The sequence below is a fragment of the Heterodontus francisci genome, chromosome 4 (assembly GCF_036365525.1).
Source record: "Heterodontus francisci isolate sHetFra1 chromosome 4, sHetFra1.hap1, whole genome shotgun sequence".
Classification (NCBI taxonomy): domain Eukaryota; kingdom Metazoa; phylum Chordata; class Chondrichthyes; order Heterodontiformes; family Heterodontidae; genus Heterodontus; species Heterodontus francisci.
The window spans coordinates 68,648,841-68,666,187 of record NC_090374.1 but is presented as its reverse complement, the minus strand read 5'-3'; the positions used below and the strand labels follow the sequence as shown (position 1 = coordinate 68,666,187).

General features: G+C 41.1%; 1 protein-coding gene across 5 annotated transcripts in view; it reads right to left on the bottom strand.

The window, feature by feature from the left end:
• Positions 1–9,524: 9,524 nt before the first annotated feature.
• The window catches only part of polr3g (polymerase (RNA) III (DNA directed) polypeptide G), a 53,792-nt gene continuing 45,969 nt past the window's right edge, over positions 9,525–17,347 (bottom strand). For 4 of the 5 annotated variants that reach the window (XM_068028835.1, XM_068028834.1, XM_068028836.1 and 1 more), the window contains 3 exons: positions 14,528–14,619; positions 13,210–13,329; positions 9,525–12,592 (listed from right to left, as the gene is read on the bottom strand). In XM_068028835.1, coding sequence (XP_067884936.1) covers positions 12,509–12,592; positions 13,210–13,329; positions 14,528–14,619 — 296 coding nt within the window. In that variant the 3' untranslated portion in view covers positions 9,525–12,508. The remainder of the gene's footprint in view (positions 12,593–13,209; positions 13,330–14,527; positions 14,620–17,347) is intronic. The other variant, XM_068028833.1, reaches the window with a different exon arrangement.

Sequence of the window (17,347 nt, the reverse complement as noted above, 5' to 3'; positions counted from 1 at the left end):
ACAGCAATATCTCACGATATAAAGATGCCAGTAAAATCAGTTCTAAATGTGTTTTGGTTTAGACTGTATAAACCACCAAAAGGTGTAAAGTTGTACTCATTGTACACTGTGCTATATGATTTCCTAAATATATATATATATAATCTCCTACATTTTAAAGAAACAGCTTCTCCTGACAATTAGAAGAATTTAAGAATTTTAATTGGTTTAACAAAAACTTCAGAAAAAACACTTTTTATTTTAAAAATTGTCAGTTGGTAGCACTCTCACCTCTGAGTCACAAGGTTCTGGGTTCATGTCCCACTCCAGGACTTGAGCACAAAAATCAAGGCCGACAGTGCAGTATGGAGGAAGTGCTGCACTGTCGGACGTGTCATCTTTCGGATGCAATGTTAAACCTAGGCCCCATCTGCCTCCTTGGGTGGATGTAAAAGATCCCATGGCACTGTTCCAAAGAACAGCAGATGAGTTATCCCCAGTGTCCTGGCCAATATTTATCCCTCAACATCATAAAGCAGATAATCTAGTCATTATCACCGTGCTGTTTGTGGGAGTTTGCTGTGTGAAAATTGGCTGCTGCATTTCCTAATTACAACAGTACTACACTTCAAAACTACTTCATTGGCTATAAAGCGCTTTGGGATGTCTGGTGGTTGTGAAAAGCGCTATATAAATGTAAGTCTTTTTAAATATAGATTGATATGACTACCAAATTACTCTGACTTTTTTCAGGTTAAACAAGAAAAAGCTGCAAACAGATCAGTACGTTAGTTGGCAACCACCAGTGATAAAGCATATTTTGAAAAATATACTGCCTATAGTCTTTGTGCTAAAATATTTTACTAATTTATTCATATCCATTTCATAGACATCAGCATAGCTGAAATCACTACCTTTCTGACAAAATTCAAAGCTGTTTATAGAGCTGTACAAATGGGGTTACAACAATCTGAGTCACCCTGAGATTCTTGACAAACTTTCTCCTTTTCAGCCAAACATAATGTTTCATCGCTTTACCTGAAACATTTAAGTATGCTCTGCTTTATTTAAAATTAGGCATTTATTCTTTATCCTTCCTACTTGTAGATAATGATCAGATTTACCAAGCTTCGAGTTAGGGATTCCAAAAGGTAACTGACTCATAAACCACGCAAATTTATTTGCATCTATTTAAACTGAAATGTAAAATAGGAGATAACTAATGTATAGCAGTTGCAATTCTCTCTGCTTTAAAAGGTTTTGTTGCAGTAATACATGTTCACATTCTCCCATAGGAAATCTATTGTATAGTAATTCCTGGAAAATAATTATTGGTAAAAGTCGGGGGTGGGGGATGTGTGTGTGTGAAATCACATTCCTATGATACAGCATCTGATTCCAGTAAATTTAAAAAAGAGATTCTAAAAACAATTGAATAGGAAAAAATGATAAATACTGGATTTAGCAAAATATGATCTAATTTGCCCTTCCATTCAGGGAAACAAAGTTGTAATTGAATTAGGTTCCCATTTCATTAACTTAATTTGAAAACTGGAGATTGTACCACTTTATGGTTGTAATTGAATAATTAATGGGCTCTGGTTTGGTTTAAAAAATATAGCTTGCAATATTATTTTAAAAATACTACATGAACCCTTATGGTCTTCAGCTAATTTTACTTTGGGGATTCAAGGGGAAAAGGCAAATGAATTACCATGAATAATCCCATTAATGGTTTGTAAGGGTATGCTTTCTAGTCAGCTGTAAGATGGTCTATTTTTCTTGCACATTTCTTAATTTACTTTTAATTGCACGTTACAACATACATCATGGAATAGGAGGGTCAGTGTCCAATTGGATAAAAAAAATTGGCTTTAGGACAGAAAACAGCGAGTCATAGTAAATCTTTTCAGATTGGAGGATGGTAAACAGTGGTGTCCCCCAAGGGTCAGAGTTGGGACCACTGATTTTTTTGATATATATAAATGACTTGGATTTTGGAATACAGAATCTCAAAATTTGCCAATGACACCAAACCTGGAGGTGTGGTATACAGTCAGGATGATATGAACTGCCGACAACAGGACTGATAGGCTAGCAGAGTGAGCAGGCAGGTGGCAGATGCAATTTAACTGACAAGTGTGAGGGATGCATTTTGGCAGAAGGAATAGGGAGAGACAATATACACTTAATGGCACCGTTCTAAAGAGTGTGCAGGAACAGAGGAACCTGGGGGTGCATGTGCATCGATCTTTGAAGGCGGCAGGACATATTGAGAGAGGGGTTAGTAAAGCATATAGGATCTTGGGAGAGATAAATAGAGGTATTGAGTACAAAAGCAAGGAAGTTATACTGAACCTTCATAAAGCTCTGGTTCGGCCCCAACGAAAGTATTTCACCCAGTTCTGGTCACCACATTTTAGGAAGGACGTGAGGGTCCTAGAGAGGGTGCAGAGAGATTTACCAGAATGGTTCTAGGGATGGAGGATTTTAGTTACAAGGTTAGATTGGAAAAGCTGGTGTTGTTCTCCTTAGAAAAAGGGTATTGAGGGGAGAATTAATAGAAATGTACAAGATTATGACAGGCTTATATAAGTTAGACAAGGAAAAACTGTTCCCATTAACTAATGGTACAAGGACTAGGGGACACAGATTGAAGGTTTTGTGCAAAGGATGCAGGGGGAATGTGAGGAAGCACGTTTTTACCTGGAACTCGCTGACCATAAGGGTGGTGGGAGCAGAGACAATCAATGAATTCAAGAAGAAATTGGATGGCCACTTGAAGGAAATAGACTTGCAGAGCTATGGGGATTGAGTGGGGGACTGAATAGCTCAGTGGAGAGCCGGCATTGATGCGATGGGTCGAATGACCTTCTATACCGTAAATGACTCCGTGACTCTATGACAGCTTTTGTCACGTATTTAATTTTTTTAATACTTTATAGTTTTTTACCCCAGGTTTGCTTTTGTATCCTCTTAGCATTTCATTCAAGTGGATTTCAAGAATTATAAATTCCAAATAAAAATGGTATCAGTTGTTTTAAAATGTAGAAAGTGAATCCAACAAAATATAATTTAAATGCTGGAAATCAGAAATAAAAATACAATTTAATTTGTTCTTGCATTCAGGGAAGCAAAGCTTTAACTAAATTGGGCTCACATTTCATTAACATAGATTTTGAAAATGGACAACTTGTATGACTTTAATTGATCAAGATTATCGGTAAAATTCGATTACCAAATGAGATTTTCTGTTAAAGTGAAATCACAACTCAATCAGAAAAATCCAGTTTCTCCTTATTGCTGTTGAAAATAGAGAAAACTAAAGTGGACGAAATATATTCCATCACAAAAACTTCATACTTCCATTTCTGCAACATCATCTGTCTCTGCTCCTGCTTCTACCTCAGTCCATCTGCTACTAACACTTTCATCAACTCATTGTCACCTATTGACTCCACTATTCCAATGCTATCTTAGCTCCATCCTCCATAAATCTCAGCCCATATCCTATCTCACACACCCATCATGCATTCTTACTGGCCTTATAGGCTCTTGGTTGCCCGATGCCAACAATTTATTTTTTTCTTCTTTGTATTTATATCTCTAACCTCCTCCAGCCCTACAATACTGCCCCCTGCCCCACCCACCCACCTACCTGCCCCACCTTAACTGTCTGTTCCTCCTTCTGGCCTCTTGTACAACCCGACCTCCTTTCACCCCACCATTAACAGCTGTGCCTTCAGCCATCTAGACCCCTACTCTGTAATTTCCTCACTAAACCCCGACCTCTTCACCGCCCGCTCCTCCTTTAAGACTCTGCAGGATACCCCCAAGTTCCTGTCGCATGATAGAGGATCTAACCTTCTGTCCTACTAGCAACCGAGCTAATTCTGGTCCTGCTTGCCTGTCATATGATGCCTTCATCTGCCCTTGTTTAGACAGAAGTATATCCTTTATTGTGGAAAACTTAAGAGATGATGATGACTGGGCAGGGTAGTCCTTACCTGCCTTCCAAACATCAATTCTGCAGGTGATGGTAAGCCCATGTCCGATGGAGTGGCTCAGACATGCAGCTTTGCAATCTTGAGATCTTGTCCCATCTGCCTACACTTTAAAATTAGTGATTTGATGGTGCACACCATGCGTTCAGCTATGCCGTTGGACTTTGGATAATGCGGCAACAGTGTCATGTGACAGACTCCCCACCTGGTGCACATCTTGAAATGGTCTTCCTGCATATTGTAGCTCATTGTTGGAGATAATTTCTTCCGACTCGCCCAATAGGCTGAAAAGAGCACTGACCGTGTCAGCAACCACTGCACTTGATATCTCAAAGCCACCTGATGATCGGAAACTTGGTGAAGTAATCCGTACAAGGAGGAAATCATCACCTTGAATGTGAAATAAATTTATATCAATCTTCGCCCATAGATGTGAAGGTGTTTCATGTGGAATCAAGGGTTTAGATTAGATTAGATTAGAGATACAGCACTGAAACAGGCCCTTCGGCCCACCGAGTCTGTGCCGGACATCAGCCACCCATTTATACTAATCCTACACTAATCCCATATTCCTACCAAACATCCCCACCTGTTCCTATATTTTCCCTACCACCTACCTATACTAGTGACAATTTATAATGGCCAATTTACCTATCAACCTGCAAGTCTTTTGGCTTGTGGGAGGAAACCGGAGCACCCGGAGAAAACCCACGCAGACACAGGGAGAACTTGCAAACTCCACACAGGCAGTACCAGGAAACGAACCCGGGTCCCTGGAGCTGTGAGGCTGCGGTGCTAACCACTGCGCCACTGTGCCGCCCTGTTCCTTCTGTTGATTTTGCTGACAACTTTTTCATGCCTCACAAGATTTCACCACTGTCTCAGCATCACTGTTGATTCCTGGCCAGTAGACTATCTCTCTGGCAAGGTGTCTGGTACATTCTATTCCTAAATGCCCTTCATGCAATTGAGTTAGAATATCAGAACACAGAGGTTCAGATATCAGGACTTGTTTCCCTTTGAAAATCACCCCTTGTGATATACTGAACTCATCTCAATATGGCCAGAAACAGTGTGGACCTTCGGTTACTTCCTTAATGGTGCCAGGAAATCCTTCCACAATCACCTTCCACAATGACAATAGGGTAGGGTCGCATACCATTTCATCTGTTAGTTGCTCACATTTATGGGGTCCAAAACTCATGAGGTCAATCTTCAGGACATCGTCAATCTCAGCATTCACACCGTGGATGATCCATCTGTACCTTTATTCGGGTTAGGCATCCTGCTCAGGGTGTCGGATGTGACCATTTTGCTGCCCAGCTAATATCGAACGTCACAATTGTAGCCCTGGACCTTCACCAAAAGTCTCTGCAACTGTGGAGGAGCACTCATAAGTGGTTTCAACCATATGGTTTCAAGTGGCTTGTGGTCAGTCTCCACGGTAAAATGATTTCTGAACAAGTAAGTGTGAAACTTAGCAATACCAGAAACCAGAGCTAAGGTTTCAGGTTCGATGTTCGAGTAATTGGATTAGGTTTGCGACAAAGTCTTCAATGAGAAGGCGATTGGCTTTGCTTCCTGCATGATGTAGGCACCTAATCCCTCTGGGACACGTCCTAGTCATGTGTGATGTGACATCACTTCCTCCAGTGACCTTCACTTACAGCTTCGTAAGGTGGTCCCACATCCCACAATAAGAAGTCCAATAATTTCTTGCTTAATGATCTGTCCAACAGTATAACTATTGTGAAGGGGCCTATAAACTACTCCAACCAGTGTTTCTGACCCTTGCTGTTCCTAATCTCCATCCATAGTGATTCGACTTGCTGATCTTCTGAGCCAAGATTTTTTCTTACTACTGGTCCTTATGTCATTCTATCCTATCAGGGCTACTTCAATTTTTCCATTCTGTCTGTCTTTTCAAAATGCTGTATACCCTGGAATATTTATTTCCAAACCTTGGTACCTTGTAACCATGTCTCTATAATTGTGATTAGATCAAAACCATTTATCTCTATTTGTGCCACAACTTTATCCATCTTATTGTGGATGCTTCATGCATTCAGATAAAGAACCTTTAATTTTATTTTTTCACTACTATTCTTTGCATGGACCTTATTCACTGATGCACTATTACCGTTAAACTCTGCCTCTTCCTGTCCGACTCTGCTCGTCTTTACCCACATTGCTACACTGTTCTATTGTCCTTTTCTCTTTATATTTCTAAATATCCTTTCACCTGAACCCTACCCACTACCTACCACCGCAGCAGCCCCCTCACTAGTTTAAAGTGCTATCCATGGCCCTGGTTATACCATTTGCCAGGATGCTGATCCCAATCCAGTTTAAGTGGCACCCATCCCAATGGAACAGCTCCCTCTTTCCTGAATACTGGTGCCAGTGCCCCATGGATCAAAACCCCTTCTTCCCACATCATTCTTTGAGCTATGCATTTAAGTTTTCTAATTTGCTTGGCCCTATGCCAATTGGCATGTGACTTCGGGGACAATCCAGAGTTGATTACCTTTGAGATTCTGTATTTTAATTTGGACCCTAACTCTTCAAGTTCTCTTAGCAGAACATCGTTCCTAAGTCTACCTATGTTATTGGTTCCTACGTGGACCATGACAACTGGATCCTCCCCCTCGCACTCCAGCATAAGGAGATGTCCTTAACCCAGCACCAGGCAGGCAACATAACAATCGGAGCTTCTGGTTGCAGCTGCACAGAACAGTATCTACCCCCCTGACTATACTGTCTTCTATCACAATCACATTTCTTTTCACTCCCCCACTTACATGGCATCCCGCACCAAGGTGCCATGGCTAGTTTGCTCATCCAACCTGCAGTCCTTGTTCTCATCCACACAGGTAGCAAACACCTCGTAACTATTTGTCAAAGTCAAGGGCTGAGGTTCCTCCATCAACAACAACTTATATTTATATAGCGCCTTGAATGTAATAAAACATTCCAAGGCGCTTTACAGGAGCATTATGAAACAAAGTATAACACCGAGCTACAAAGGAGATAGTGGGTCGGATGACCAAAAGGTTGGACAAAGAGGCAGATTTTAAGTAGCAACTTAAAAGTGGAAAACGAGGTGGAGAGATGTAGGGAGGGTATTCCAGAGCTTGGGGCCTAGGCAGCTGAAGGCACAACCAATGGAGGAGTGAATAAAATCACGGATGCACAAGAGGCCAGAATGGAGGAGCACAGATATGAGGGTTGTGGGGCTGGAGATTACAGAGATAGGGAGGGGCGAGGCCCTGGAGGGATTTGAAAACAAGGATGAGAATTTTAAAATCAAGACGTTGCATGACCAGGAGTCAATGTATGTCAGCGAGCTACATTGGGTGATGGGCGAAGAGGACTTAGAACGAGTTAAAACACAGGCAGCAGATTTTTGAATGACGTTGTTTATGGAGAGTACAATGTGGGAGACCAGCCAGAAGTGTATTGGATTAGTCAAGTGTAGAGGTAGCGAAGGCATGAATGAGCATTTCAGCAGCTGTTGAGCTGAGACAGGGGTGATGTTATGGAGGTGAAAATAGGCAGTCTTAGTAATGGCATGAATATGAGGTTGGAAGCTCATCTCAGTCAAATGTCACACCAAGATTGCGATCAGAATGGCTTAATCTCAGACTCTTGCCAGGGAGAAGGATGGAGTTGGTAGCTAAGGAATGGAGTTTGTCGTGGGGACCAAAAACAATGGCTTCATTCTTTCCAATACCTCATCACATCCTGAATTCCCATACCTGCCCGACTCTCAGTCACACCCTCCTGCCCCTGACCAATGACCAACTCCAAAGTTCTACTTAACCTAAGGGAAGTGACTGCTTCCTGGAGCAAAGTGTGCAGGTAACTCTCCTCTACCCTGATGCCCCACAATGTTTATAACTCCGTCTCCAGCTCAGCAACTCTGAGCCGAAGTTGCTCAAGCTGCAGACACTACCATAGATATGATTGTCCAGGACTGCAACGCATTCCATAGATTCCCACATGTTGCAGTCACGGCACGCCACTCACCCTGCCATGTCTGTCTAACCTTATTTATTTATTTGATTAGTTAATTCGTTAGACATTTAGTTAGCTAAAATAATGGCAAGATACAGTCTCTTACCTTGGAGACAAAAGAACACACCAGCTACTGGAGGCGATACAAAAAATGAGCTTATAATGCAAACCCAAGTTACAACAGCTAAGTCAACCTCCTGTTACAGTAATTAACACTATTCAGGCAACCACTTTAAGTAGATTGATAATTAACTGCCATTGCCAGGGCAGTTTCTGTTAACTAGCTGTCTTAACTGGCTTGCAGTTTTAATGTTTAAGTTGGAGTCTGACTGTTAAATCTAAATTACAGCTAGAGAAATACTTACCAGAGAGAGATACCACTTCCTGACTTAGCACTCAGTCCACAAAACACTCTGTTCCCAGATCACTCTGTGCTCCGGGCTCTTACATGACTAGGGGGTGGTGCAGGGTAGAGAAAATGTCTGATTACGATGTTTCAACCATTAAATATGTGGGACAGGCTTGATGGGCAGGAAAAGATCAGCTGGTCTATCAATTTCATCTAAGGGATGCAAGTTTATAATAGTAACCTTCATAGGGGCATTGGATATATACTTGGAAAAAAAACTTGCAGGGTATGGCAAAAATCAGGGGACTGGTACCAGTTGGATAGCTCTTTCAAAGAGCCAGCACAGGCACATTGGGATGAAAGAATTTTACAGTACATAATGGATTCAATGAATAGCTAGCTATTCCTTACCTCAACGAAGGCCAAAATGCAGAAAATTAACCAATTTCAGTGCAATTTGGTCTTATCTACAGTTACGTCAGTCTGATTTGTGAGCTTCTGACAAAGTGAGGCAAATCCCCCAAAAAATGATTGGGATTCCACTTAACAACAAAATGATTTCCAAGAATTTTGGTATCCAAATACTTTATTAATGCAACACTTTAAGGCATCAAGTATATTATAGTGGTATGTTAAGTTTACATTATGAAGAAAATCATATTAGAAAGTAGATCCTCAAAATAAATATTTAATTACAATATTTGCAGAAATCTCACTCATTTGGAAAACTTTATAGCAAATACCAATCATATATTTTGCACACAAAAATATGCATGTACACTACAAAATCAAATGCAAATAAGGCATGGTGCACTAATTTCCTTTGAACAACAAAACCTATTTAAAAAAGTTAAGGCAAAATAATACTGCATTTTTGTTTTCATGTCTTTAATTTATTAACAACCCATCAAGGTAATTCTAGTTCTTCCAGTCAGACCACTATTTCCTTTTAGAAAATTGTTCAACTGTTCCGTGGTTATATGCAGATTTATGCTAGAAGAGGGCAGCAGGCTGATTGAAGTCTATCCTTTATTTAAAAATATTGTACCTGATGTTTAATATTAACCAGGAGTTCAAAGGACATCTTGGAAACCTTATCAGCACGAAGTTAAAGTTTATGATTAAGTTCCGAAGAAGGGTCGCTGACCCGAAACGTTAACTCTGCTTCTCTTTCCACAGATGCTGCCAGACCTGCTGAGTGATTCCAGCATTTCTTGTTTTTGTTTCAGATTTCCAGCATCCGCAGTATTTTGCTTTTATTTATGATTAAGTTTATAGATTGAAAAGGGAATGAGTATATCAGAAATATTTAACTTCAGCAGGGAGTTCTCCCAGTGTACAACCACTTATTCCTCACCCAGTACTGCTAAATCAGAGTACCTGGTCATTAAACCTACCTCGTTTGTTTTTTGGGGCTCCTTGCTGTGTTTGTCTGCTAAACAACAATGACTACACCTCAGAAGTAATTCATTAAAATAAAAGCAAAATACTGCGTATGCTGGAAATCTGAAATAAAAACAAGAAATGCTGGAACCACTCAGCAGGTCTGGCAGCATCTGTGAAAAGAGAAGCAGAGTTAACGTTTCGGGTCAGTGACCCTTCTTTGGAATTCATTGTCTGAAATGCATCCTGAGGACGTGAAAGGCGTATGTTCTTGACAACAAAATTCAGTGGATATGATTTCTGCAAAGCTTTTGATAGTGTCACAAACACAATTAGTTCACAAGGCAAGAAGGCATGGAAGAGGAGGGAAGCTTCTGAAATGGATTGAATATTGGCAAAATCTGAGAAAATAAATAATGATTGTGAATGGAGTTTCAACAAGAGTGCAAGGGGATTATTAAAGCAGTTCCAGGGATAAATAGGGAAGGTGGGCTGATAGGTGGCAAATAAGACTTGGAAAGGGAATTAAAAGTGTGAATATAAACCACATCACTCTGGGCTACAGGAGAAGAATTGGTCAGTTTGATCGACAGCTCACTGAATGCAACACAGCAGTGCAATAGCAGTAAGAAAAGCTAATTGGCTGTTGGGATGATTATCTCAAGAGGTGATGATAAGGCACTCCTGCATCCATACTTAGAGTATGGTGTAAATTTCTGGGTGGCATAATCTAGCAAGATATTGAGCCATTGGAGGCAGTGTAAAAGAAAAGGCAACCAAACTGACAATAGCTCAGATGGCATAAGCTAAGAAAGATTGGTTGAAGAGCCTGGAATTATTTACTGTGGCAAAGTGAAAGCTCAGAGATAGAATTCCAGATTCATAACAGAATATATGAACAGTGGATGTCAGCTCAAGCTTAAAAGAGAGAAAGTACACAGTTTGGATTTAACTACTTTATGTGTGGTATACATATGGAATAGACTGTGCACTGAAAATATTTAAGGGAGAAATGGATATATATTTGAGTGAGTTAGGAGTTAAGAGGTATTAGTATTTGGGGACCAAACAGATAGACTGCATAGCATTTTCTGTCCTGTACTTTCTCATTCATATATTGGTATATTTGAAAACAATCAAATCTGTTCCCAAATTCAGTACTGTTTGGACCCCTTTAAATTAACACAGCTCAGAGGCTAGTGATTTATCATACAGACATTCATACTCATATTCTTAGCCAAATTGGACTGCCTCTTTGAAAAGCATTGTACTATTGTTGCATCTCCTCAGATGCAATAAAGCAGCCGCCACATTGAAAAGGTGATCCGAATCTGGAGGTTTGAAGTACCCGAGGACATATACTTGTCCAGTCGTATTTAAAGAGGTAGGTTACGGGCCTGGGCAATGGAGGCAGTTGGCTTCTGTAAACATGATTGCATTTCTTTATAATAATCACAAGTCAATACGCTTTTTAAGCCTACTGAGTACAGCTGAAGCATTCCTAAGTATTCAGTCAGTGTGAATCAGATTTATTCCAACCTATTGCTTTGAACATTTATTTATACTAGTTTAAGTCAGAAACAGCGAAGAGAACTGACACATTCTTGCATCAAAGATCCAGTCTACCTTCACTAACAGGATTTCAGGGTTCATAATAAACGCCAATGATCATGGTCAATAACCGTTAAAAAATACTGGCTGGAATTTTATGCTCCCACCGAGAACAAGGGGTGGTGTGCTCGTCACCTACCCACCCCGCTGCTATTTTACCAGTGTCCGGGGGGGGGGAAGGTGGAAATGGCTCGCCACCCCAGACCAACTGAGGCCCTTAAGTAGTCAATTAATTGCCACTTAAGGGTCGCCTCCTTGCCACCCCTGGATAGGCAATTCAGCACCTGAGGAGGCTGCTCAGTAATACCTGGCGGCCTCCTTGCGGGCTGGGGTGGGGCCTCTCCAGATTGGGCACCCTGTGCCCCCACCCCCCCCTCAACCAGCAGCACAGGCCGCCCCTGATAAAACTAGCTCCCCCTGCCCTGGTCTCCAACTTCCACCGCTCTCATCATGGCCCAGCCGATTGTCCCCGGTAAGGCACAAACCCCACTTACCTCTTCTTGCTGGGTGCAGTCCCAGCAGTGGCCACGGCTCCCAGTGGTACTGCTGGGACTGAAGAGCTGCCATCCTCTGATTGGCTGGCAGCTCTTGTAGGCGGGACTTCCTGTCTGAGTCGTGGTAGTCCCAACCGAGGCCAATTAAGGGCCTGACCATGTAAAATTGCAGCATGGCTTTGGCTTCCATACCCGCCGGAGGTGGGGTCTCCCCTGATTTTTCAGCCAATCGGTGGGGCCACCATCACAATATAAAATTCCGGCCACTATCTGAAAATGTTGGCATGCAAATTACCAAGCAAGATACGTTAACATGTTACTCTATGTTTTCAAACTCGTTTTTGCAACACTTCCTTTCTCTTTGCTACAAGATTTGCATAATTATATAATAGTACATAAACACTAGTGCAACCACCAACCCCAGTGCAGTTAAAACAAGATCTGTCACTGGTAATTTGTTTTTCAATGAACCAGTCCAAAGTGACCAGCTCTAATGCACTCTTATTGAGGCTGAGGTGGAACTCCTTCATTGTAAACAATATTTCTTATTGGGATTCCTTTGCATGTGCAAAACAAAACCCTGCAGCGACCTGAGGAAAGTTAAAATAATCCTAACAAGAATGTTGAATACTTTCACAGTATACATTGATTACATATGATGCCAGGCACTGCTAGTATGTAGCTTCATCCATATTATCATCACTAACTCCATAGTCATCTCCATCTTCAAAGTATGATGCAATGTAGTCATTTTCCTAAAAACAAATAAAATGATCTTTCAGCTGACTTGAGTATTCTCCAGTTTATAAAAATGCATACTAACCTCATGAGGAAAGTAGAAGCAGAAAATGCATATCTTACTACCAAGAACCTTAAATTTCCAATAATTTTCTCTTTTACAAGTTATAGCCAGGCAATCTCTTTGTTCTGTGTTTTCTGATGAAGTATTGAACAATGAACAATCCCGCGTTCGCCAGAGCTGGCGGGCAGCCATAAAGGCGGGGCTAAAGTGTGGCGAGTCGAAAAGACTTAGCAGTTGGCAGGAAAAAAGACAGAAGCGCAAGGGGAGAGCCAACTGTGTAACAGCCCCGACAAACAAATTTTTCTGCAGCACCTGTGGAAGAGTCTGTCACTCTAGAATTGGCCTTTATAGCCACTCCAGGCGCTGCTCCACAAACCACTAACCACCTCCAGGTGCTTACCCATTGTCTCTCGAGATAAGGAGGCCAAAGAAGAAGAAGAAGATTGAACAATATAGGTGGGTACTTTTCTGATCAGCAGTACATATACAGCAGAAATATTAACAAAACAAGTCATCAATTTACCACCCTTGTTGTTTCTAAACAATGGCTGGAAATACTAAATACTACACCTCTTCACAATCCTCGTCATTATATTCTCCATCAACAGCTTCATCCTCTTCCTCACTTTCTTTCTCCTTCTCTTCAGTTTCTTCATCAGATTTATTTTCTGTATCCTTCTTCTCTAGAACCTATACAAAAACAATTATCTTCAACACAAGAAAACTGGACATAGCTTTTACATACAAGGAATAATTTTCTTCCTTCAAGAGTTAAAACAGCCAATCCAAAAAGTAACAGCAATAGGATATTGCAAATTCCATACAATAAGCCAACTAACACAAAACTGGATCCTTTAACCATGCACATGTCATTTGTAAGGTACAGTCAACACAGATCACCACGAGGACATTTAGCATTCAGAGAATACTGACAACTCACTCAACCATGTAGGGTACAGAACTTAAGCAAAAACGGACATGGGCTCTATGCAGCTCCAATGCTAAATTACATGCTTCAAAAGCATTAGTGCTAAGCATAAAGTGTACCTATTGATAGATGCACTAAGTTGCAATATAATTACTCAAGCTATTGTTTACTGGAAATGTTCTGGCTGCTAAACCAAGTCTAGCATCAAGTTTCCTGCAAATGAATGAACTGAACAGACATCCAAGGAGTAAGAGGTTACCAGCAGGACAAAGTAGTGACAATAATGAGGGTAGGTGAGTAGCAGTTCAGGGAAAAAAGTAATTTGAGGAATGTATAGGTTTTTCTGCAGCCACAACCAGGAATACTCTGTAGCCTCCCAAGTGTTGGAGTAAAGGATAAAACAGAGCAGAGCACTTGGACAAATTTCTGGAAAGGGGGTGGGGGGCGGGGAGTAAGCAGTTCAAAGTCACAGTTCATTTTAGAAGCAATGACGTTAGTAATAGTGCAAATCAAGAGATAATGCTACGGGAGAAGGAACAGAAGCAGGTGATTTTCTGGCTACAATTAGATAAGAATGGAACCAGGCTAGTGCAGTCCTGCACAGCTGGATAACAGTGAAGAGGCTTCACCAAGAGGAGGTTGGTGTGGTCAGTCATGTCAAAGGTTGCACAGACAGGTTGAGAAGGAGGAGGAGGGATAGTTTACCTTTGTCACAGTCACATAGGATGTTATTTGTGACTTTGATAAGGGCTGTTTCAGTACTGTGATAGGGGCAACTACAAAGATTATTTTCTTTTTAAATCACTTTTAATTAAATTAATTACTGAACTATCATGTCAATTTTTTTTGGGAGTACTCCAGGTTACTGAATTGGTAGCATTAACAGATGAAATCAAGACACAACAGATTTAAATCACAGACTAACTACTAAAATGAACAACATGCAATTGTGCTTCTCACCTCCAGTGTCCGTACTACATCCTCATTAGATTTGTTAACTACAGCTTTAGGTTTTTTCATTTTAGAGACCAAGGATACCTTTGTACTAGCTTCTGCAAAAATAATGGAATATAGAAAAATAATTCGCTGTCTTTTCTGCAAGATTCACTAAACCCATAATCATAATTATATAAAAGCTGTACCCATGAAGGTTGTATTACTATTTGACAAAAAGTAATTAAAAATACACAATTAGCTGCCAATCTATTGCCCCCTTAACTCCAAATACTGTTTGCTTACTACGCAATCATTTCATCATTGCTTACTCTAGTTATTAACATTTCCTTGACAGCAGAAAAATATTTCATTTGCACAGGACAATAATTAGTTCCCACAAAAGAAATTGTTAAGTCCCAATGGTTTCATTTGAAAACCCATCTAAAATAGAATGATTCATGGGAAGTAATTGCTTGGATTACCCAGACCGAAAAGGTAGAGTACATTAGATTGGGATATTAAAAACGGTCTTTCTAATTTTCTTTCGTCTTTTGTATGGTATTTATGAATAGCTGGTGTTTGAATTACACCGCACTTCAACTAAAATTGTCCCAAGTGTACAATGCATGGATTTATAGGGTAAAGATCTTTTCGTGTTTGACACTTAATTTTGCATGAATATATAAAGGCATTTCAAATGCAAATATAATCAAAAAGGCAGCTTCAACATCTATACCCTTTAAACTCCAGTAGCTTTTATTGTTCTGTATCATCTCGGAGCTCAAGTCCAACTCTCTTAAGCACTATATATCAAGCTACTTCCTGCATCAATTACCTTTTCCTTTTTGAATGTTGTGTACAATACAGATACTTTAGGTATCATGTTAGTGAAACACAAAAAGGTTCATTAGCAAATGTATCTGTCATAGTTTGCAATATGCTGCCTTAGGCTCAAAAATTTACCTCAGATTAATTAATGCAAAAATCAAGCACTTTAAAATGAAAACGGAACAGGGCAATGCACTGGAATACAAATACAATGTGCCAAAAAAAAAAATGGTGGGATGTAGCCTCTCATCATGATCTTCTTTTCCAAGCCACTGAATTTAGCTGATTCACTGTATAGAGTACTGCTCTAGGGGTTGGTGGCAAAGAGAAAGGAAATGTCATTGCAGCGGTGTCATCATCATATCGTGAATGAGGTTTGGATGCACCCTGACCCAAAAGGTATCAATATAACTCAGGACTGAGTTCATCAGTCAAACTGCATTGAAGCCAAGAAGATTAAGGCTATGAATTGGTTCGCACTGCATATTGTACACTGCGGCTTGGTGTAAAGTGACATTTAATGAGAACGCAGTTAGTCCAACTGTTCTGCTGAACTCAAAGTAAGGAAGAACTAGGGGTGTAATTTGGGTTATCCAGCAGCACAGTACTTCCTGCAGCTACTGTGTTTGTAGTACAACAACATCGTTAGGGAAATGCAGATAGAGACCAGTCTACCCCTGGCTGCAGACTGTATATGGAAAGCATTGGAAAAGCAAGGGAAGAAATCTTTCAAAAATCTAGCATGTGTTGTATAATGTGACAAAAATTCTTACTAAAGTAAGCCTTTAAAAACAGCGCAGGAACCATGGCAGCAGCAAAGCACAACAGGAGAGAGGAGGGCTGGAAGCTTATGTTGTGGCAGAGGCCCTGCTCACAAAGTCGGGGGCGAGCCCTGCCTCTGTCAGGCCTGGAAGTCATGCTGTACTTTTATCTGGCCCAGGCCCTTAATTGGCTTTGGTCGGAGCTTCTGTCCCTCTCAGGCAGGATGTCCTGTCTTCAAGAACAGCCGGCCAATCTGAGGGCTGGTAGCTCCTCAGGCCCAGCAGCGCCACTGGTGGCCATTGCTGGGACTGCACCCAGTGAGAGCAGCAACAGCGACGCCAGCCCTGAGAAAGGTGAATGGGGCTTTGGGCCTTGTTGGGGACAATCAGCTGGGCCCCGGCAAGAGGGTGGGGGTCAATCAAGAGAACAGGGGGAAGTGATCCAGTGGGGGCAGTTTGTGCCACTGAGATGGCCCTCCTTGGGACACAGGGTGCCCGATGAGGAGAGGGCCCCACCCACCCTGAATACACAAGGAGGTAATATACCAGCGGCAGCAGGAAGCCCTTAAGTGGCAATTAATTGGCCACTTAAGGGTTTCAGTTGGCCTGGGGCAGGCAGGCTGTTTTTCACCTCCCCTGCCGCTGATAAAATGGTAGTGGGGGCAGTTGGCGATGGAGACGGCGTTCCCCACCTCCCACTCAATTTTTCACTCCCCACCACCCCCCCCCCCTACCCTTCAGCCCACTCGCTGGGGTGGGGGGGTGGAGGGAGTGGTGGTGGCGTAAATTCTGGCCAAGCAATGGCAAGAGGCAGGGATATATCACAAAGTGGTATCACGGGAGAAGGAGTCACATGGGGGTGAGTGGTGAGTACACTGGTAAGCTTTTAATTTTTACTGTAATTTAATTATAACGCAAGACTCGATCAATTAATTAGCATAAAGCTAAAGCTAATTTGATAACTTATCGTAATCAATCAAATCGAAGGATAAAGTTGAAATACTATAAAACTATAATAAATTTAATAATACTTTTAGAGTTTAAATAAATTGATAGCTCAACTAGTTAAACTAATTAATAAAATTTAAATTAGGGTAAATGTAACAGTAAAATAATTAGTATTGAGAAATCTAGAGACTGTCATGCTAGGCCCCCACCTGCCAAGAATGAGGCACATTAATTTTGTCATGAACATTGATTTTAAAATGTTGCTGGAGTGAGGAACTGACTTGTTAAACAGATCAGTCATGGCTGG